We start from the raw sequence: 6,910 nt of genomic DNA, 5'->3' as shown, positions 1-6,910 counted from the left end.
CTGTAGGCCTCTCCCCAATGCAACAGGCCTGATGACAACTATAAAGAGCTGTTGAGATATTTCATTCTGTTGGATTGACATTGCCACAACTGTGGTTAAACACGATGTAAGGTTATGATGTAGGTTTTTGTTTGTGCTATGTGTTTGTTAGGAACTAGCCTTGGGGTGTTGCCAGTCTGACATTTTAATCATTCATTCAGTTATACTTGTTTTTGATTTAAAAAAAAAAAAAAAGGCTAGGCTACATGAACAATATGATTGTAATAAATCTGGAAACGTGGCTGATGCAGAATCTGTTTTTGCCTCATGGTGTGTGCTGTCATCTTGTCACAGGGCAGATAAATGTTTGCTCGTTTGATTAAAGCATATGAAGTCAGGCCATTAAAAGTCCTCTGTCAAAGCTTTGGTGAAAACTGTGTAAACTGATGAATAATTCAAAGACAACTATCATTTTACTTGAGCTTAGCGTGCTACGTTGCCATGGTAGGGGATGCATGTATTATTTACTGGCAGAGTGAGTCTAACCGTAAGGCAGTTACAGGCTCTCAGTCATTTTTAGATCTGTTCAAACGGTGAGGAGGATTAAACGTGGTAGTAATCCATGGGAAGGAAAATAGTGCGTCTGAGCTGCATGCTTACCTCCGAGTGAGCAGCAGGGAGCTACACTGCAGCGCTGTGGACCATGTAATGTAGCACAGGGTTGGCAATGGAGGGGACGATGCTGACGGCCGACCAGGAGAAGCCACAGAAGAGGGTGAGGTTCCGCGTGGCTTCGGGGAACAGCGGACGGGTGCTGAAGGAGATGTTCAAAGATGAGGGGCCTTCAGACTCCCTGGATTCAGACTGCACCAGCAGCTCGGATGCCGACCGGGCCAGTACGCCCTCCACAAGTGGGGAAGCACAAGGACACCTGTTTGGATACCTGGGCTCGGAGCTGGACGACAGTGAGACTGAGCCCGATGACCTGCTCATGTACGCAGCAGGATCCACCAAGGACTGGATGCTCACCACCAAGAGGGTCAACATACTCAGTAAAAATGGGACTGTGAGGGGGGTCAAGAACAAAGTCATCGCAGGACAGACGCTGTTTGAAAACTTTCCCAGTTCCAACGGTGTAAGTAGCCTACATCCAACTGGGCTGCGTCTTATCTAACTCTTTAACACAACCTCTTCATAAAGTCACATTTTCTCTTAAAAGCGTCCAGCTGCAGTTCCCATCAGTGAAACTTCCTGTCCTCAAGTCTAGTTACAGGTAGCAGCTACATACAGGTGTATGAATGGGATAAAAGCTCACAATAGGGGACAAGGTCACAGAGCAATTAAAGTTTAATGATGCATTTCGTTAAGTGTTTCAAGAGAAACTAATCAGGTTAATGAATTCTCGGCACTTTGCTTTCTAGTATCCGTGCACAAAGAACTGTTTGTTATTCTGATGTCAGTCTTGGCCTCTATGCTGATGCAAAGGTGATGTAGCCTAAAAGGTCATATTGAAGAAACTATTTCTCTGCTGAGTGGTATTAGGTGGAGGCAGCGTCACTGCAGACTAGATAAAGCTTCTCAATCTCACCATGATTAAATGAGATTATCTTTCTGTTGGGGGTGAAGTTTAAATGCGTATCAAGGTGATGCAGCACAGTCTCGTCCCAAAGGAAATTTTGGGTGGTTCTATTCTATTACATTAGTTTTTCTCTCATTAGAGATATATGTATATCTATATAGATACATATATAGTTGTTGTTTGTTTGTTTGATCCACACTCTGAAATGCCAATCAAAAATACATAACTTTGATGAATCTCACAATTTGAATGTACCACATTCAGTATGTCGAGTTTTTCCTGTGTAAATTGATTTCAAAACCAAAATAGAAACCAAAGGCAGCTGCCAATACGGAAGGGTGAACACATTTAAAGTATATTTATCTATCTATGGTAGGCTATGCATTGGCAAGTTCTTGAAACTTATAGATGGAATACATAACAAGGGTTAAAACATGTGTTACTACTTTGAAGGGTTTATAACCTAATAATAACAACACACAGACACCCAAAAATAGGCCTGGGAAGGGTTTAGTTAACGCATTGGGGATGTTATTTGGTTGAATCCGAACTACAACTGGTCAAACTGCGTCATTGTTGGCCCCACAATTATACAGTATGAGTGAAAAGCTCTTTTGTAAGAGGACTATGAATTTACCTTGAACATTTAGGTGAACTTGTTTCTCAACAATGTTGTCCTCCATTGTTTTGACTAATGCTGACTCAGATTGTAAACTTGGAAAAGACTAAAGTCATAGTTACCTTGATTGAAGAACAGCAACTGATACTACTCGTGATACCCCTACGTAACATTGTGACAATTTGTTCTGGTATTTCTCAATAACATCTAAAGCATGTAGTAGGATTTCATGTCATCATCTGAACCTTCAGGATAAAAGTGAATAGACAAGTGAGGGAAATCTCATGTTTTCTCCCTCGTGTAGGTGGATATATCTCTGGAGTTTGGGCGGGTTGTGATCTATACAACCAGTTTCCGTGTGGTGAGGACAACCTTTGAACGCTGCGAGCTGGTCAGGAAGATTTTCCAGAACCACAGGATGAAGTTTGTGGAGAAGAACATCGCCCTTAACAGCGAATATGGGAAAGAGTTGGAGGAGCGGTGCAAACGTGTGGAAGAGCCTCCTTCATTACCAGTCGTGTTCATTGACGGACACTACCTCGGGGTCAGTTATTATCACTCCTTGTGGGATCAATATCTTGCATATCCTACACTGAGTTCACTGAATATTGACTTTGAGTGTTTGCCTTATTTTGCAGGGTGCAGAGAAAATACTTAGCATGAACGAATCAGGAGAACTTCAAGATCTTCTGACGAAAATTGAGGTTGGTTTTAACTGTGTTTGCCTTGGAAATCACACTATTAATAATTAAAAGTGGCTAAATATGTTTTTCCTGTGAACCAGGTTGAGTCAAATATTTGATTTGGCATATGTTGTTGAATTATTTACACAAAATTCCCATTAGATTTACTAAATGATGTTATATGCTTTGTAGCACCAGTAATTTTAAAGTGATGATTATAAGCGGTGAGTATACAGTCATAATAAATTGATGCTTTGTGTGTGTCCAGAGCCATTAAGATGAACACAGTGCAAACAGGAGCAGTCATTTCCACTCGCTAGTCATGTCGTCAATAAAACATGAGCGAGCTGCAATGTTAAAGATGCATGCACATCAATAAGTGACCATCAATAATGGAGGGCTTGTTATTGATTCTGCCTCCAACACATTTGTTCAAACACACCAACGCTGAGCACATCGCTCTGCGGTACAAACTGAGATTGTGTGAACTATTTTTTTTTTACGTTTCACTGTGAGCTGCTAGAACGTCACTCACACAAGCGCTGGCCTTTTCTCAGACGGTGGCTACGATTTGGAGTTTAGACTCAACAAAAGTCTTCATAACTGAGAGCAGTGTGATGACATTTACGTAATGCATCCCACTCACTGCAGGCTGTTAAAAAAAAAAGTATGCAGCTCTGAAAGGTCATGCATTCACTAATCAGTCTAGAACTAGCCAGCAACATGACTTTAATTTGGGTTTACAGCATATAAACCCAAACACAGCATTATTTACCCAAACACTATCCCAATTTGTAGAGGGAAATAATAGTTTGACATTTTGGAAAACACTTTTCTTGCCAAGAGTCAGAGGAGAAGATTAACGTCACTGACTTGTCTGCTGTATGAAGCTACAGCCAGGAGACGCTTAGTTTAGCTTACCTTGGCTTAGTTTAGTATTTGTCCCAGTACAGCACTTGTTTTTATTTTTGCTCATATTTTGTCTTCCAACTATGTTGTTCACGGTTTTGCATCATACACCAGGGCAAATCCCTTATGTGTGAAAACTTACATGGCAATATACCAGATTCTGATTTTAATTTAGTTTATTTTGGCCTGACTCAGCTTGGCTTGGCAAATATGCAGCCCTTTTCTCAGGATCAGCATCACGCTAAGCCCTGTACTGACTCAATGTTCCTTATAATCATTGGGGCCGGCAAAGGCCATGTGTATGGCCGAGCCCAAGGCCACACTGTCTCTGGCCGCATTAAATAAAAGTTTCCTTCACTTCCTGATAATGCTTACTAATGATGACACAAAGCTAAATTTATTGTGATCACAGTAAATACTTTTCACATATATTCATTACAAGAAAACAAGACCATCGTTTGCAGATCTTGTGTTGATTCAGGTAACATAGCTGTCCCAACTGGGATGTAAACCCCAAACTCCCACTCCAAAGTCAGTGCCATTAACCACTGAGTTATCCAGCTGGATATGTTGAACCCTAAGGTCCACCAGGGATGTGTGTGTGAATGGGTGAATGTGATGTACTGTAAAGGACATATCGGTACTGATATAACCCTTAGTTTATGCTCAGCACTCTGCAGCAGGAGGATCGTCAGGGCAAAATACTATTAGTTAGTTAGTATAGTATTTTTTGCGACATTTTCATTGGCATTTAAAAGCCAACTTTTCTCCTTCTGTCGCATACATCTAACCAGTTTGAGACGACACTACCAGAAATCTGCAGATTCAAAATTACTCAAGTTTCTGACATGAACAGCTCTTCTGACTTAATTGCTCCCAGTGATGACCTAAACGATTTAACTTGGCCGCAACATAAATCCTGTGGTGACCTTCTCAGGTCTGTCAGTTTCCTGGTAACCTACCAGTAGATGCAAGGCCAGTAATTCCTGATTTCAGGTAGGCCTATAGTAAAAGCGCTATATAAATACAGACCATTTACCATATGATTATCTTTCATTACACTTCCTGATAATACTTAGGAATGAGCGACACAAAACACAATTCATAAAGCATATCAAAAAGCAAGCTCTTCTTCTACAGATCTTGTTGACCTGGGCGATATAGTAGCTGTGACTGTGATTCGAACCGTCAGCCTCCCGATCCTAAAGTGAAAAGGCAATACACACTGACCTATCCAGCTGCTTGTGTTGTTCAGGGACTCCTCTGACTCTCCACACACACTCACACAAATGCACACAGACAGGTTGACAGCTCCTTCATGTCAGTGTCCGGAGAGAGAGAGACAATCATGTGTCTGTCTGATTAGCTCTGTCTGTACAATGTGTGACTCCTGATGTTAGGGTTGTGAGTTGGATTCCCATGTTGACAGGGATCACATCCCACCCCACCCCACCCCCCATGGCGCTGTCAAATTCTCTGCAAGGAAACTTTCTGCTTTGCAATGCAGTCTTACATGTGGAGGATGGAAGCACCAGTAGTATAATTAAAACCTGCTGTCTGTGTGTTTATTCTTAAACACTTTTAGATCATATCAACATGTTAGACTACCTCTTATTGGTATTGGTTGTCCCATATAAAAAATGTCTTGTTCTTGGGATCTGGTCACCCTAGTGGGAGCAGCCCTCCTGCTAATTAACTGAACTCACATGATTTAAATATCTTATATTAGCTGATTTACTGGTTTAATGTATTCATTTACTTGTAAAATGGCATTCAGAAGACTGACTGTTTACCATTTCTGTGGTTCACACCAAAAACAGGACATATTGGTACTGATACAACCCTCAATTTATGCTCAGTACTCTGCAGCAGGTGATCACCTCCTGTAGGCGCTGGTGGTCGGAGGATCGTCAGGGCAAAATACTATTAGTTTAGTATTTTTTGCGACATTTTCATTGGCATTTAAAAGCCGACTTGTCTCCTTCTGTCGCATACATCTAACCAGTTTGAGACAAACACTACCAGAAATCTGCAGATTCAAAATTACTCCAGTTTCTGAGATGAACAGCTCTTCTGACTTATAATTGCTCCCAATGATGACCTAAATGATTTAACTTGGCCACAACATAAATCCTGTGGTGACCTTCTCAGGTCTGTCAGTTTCCTGGTAACCTACCAGTAGATGCAAGGCCAGTAATTCCTGATTAAATAATTAGATATCATGGTAATAGACCAATTTTTTAAATACCTTTTGGATACAGGTGCTTGCTTTTCCCAGTCACTATGCTATGCTATTATTAGAAAAGTGAGAGAAACTATATGCACAGACCAATTTTAACCCTGAATTAAAACCATTTTGGTTTAGGAACAGAAATAAATGAACACTAATTTGCACTATATATGAACATATTTCAACGTGGGATATCTAATATGAAGTATAAATGTTATCTATTCCTTCCCCCAGAGGGTACAACATCCCCAACTGTGCCAGACCTGTGGGGGCTTCGCCTTCATCCCATGCCCGACGTGCCATGGCAGCAAGATGTCCGTGTTTCGCAACTGCTTCACGGATTCCTTCAAAGCCCTCAAGTGCACTTCCTGCAACGAGAACGGCCTGCAGGCCTGTGTGAGCTGCAGCCAGTGAGGATGTAATGTGCCTGACCCAATATCTTTACTCCCGCCTCGAGGACCCTGAACTGGACTGAAACACAGGCAGTGAAATTAAACTTTTATGGCCATTGTTAGTTTAGGAAAAAATAAAAAAAAATAATTTGTAATAAATAAAATCTGTGAATTTGGTATCATTGCTGTGAATATGTTGAATCTCAGTTTAATTCATGAGCTGAATGTTAATTATTTAGGATTTAAGCTAATCAAGTCTCCCTCATCAGATTGTTTTAGTTTGTAACACGTGTTGTGTACATGAACTAGTTACACCTGTACACCTGTGGTAAACTTAAGCTTGTTAGCTAATTAGCGAGGAGGCTCCTTCATTGACAATGCTGGCATCACTAATCCCATATCAGACAGAGTTAAGGAGAACGGACAGTGAGGACAGAGAGTGAAAGTCAAGGGCTCAGCTTGCAGTCAGTTGAAAGCCTGAAATTGGACCTTTGTTTGTTGACGTCAGAGAACAAAACC

General features: G+C 41.1%; 1 protein-coding gene across 1 annotated transcript; it reads left to right on the top strand.

The window, feature by feature from the left end:
- Nucleotides 1–706: 706 nt before the first annotated feature.
- Nucleotides 707–6,413, top strand: grxcr1a (glutaredoxin and cysteine rich domain containing 1 a; the record flags this gene model as incomplete). The annotated part of the gene is made up of 4 exons (XM_083981068.1): nt 707–1,114; nt 2,482–2,721; nt 2,816–2,881; nt 6,234–6,413. 4 exons carry the CDS (start codon nt 707–709, stop codon nt 6,411–6,413), a joined length of 894 nt encoding a protein of 297 aa, XP_083837194.1.
- Nucleotides 6,414–6,910: the final 497 nt, after the last annotated feature.

This window comes from Trachurus trachurus (genome assembly GCF_905171665.1).
Source record: "Trachurus trachurus genome assembly, chromosome: 10".
NCBI classification, from domain to species: Eukaryota; Metazoa; Chordata; class Actinopteri; order Carangiformes; family Carangidae; genus Trachurus; species Trachurus trachurus.
The sequence above is the reverse complement of the archived record's forward strand: the minus strand, read 5'-3'. Positions and strand labels throughout refer to the sequence as shown.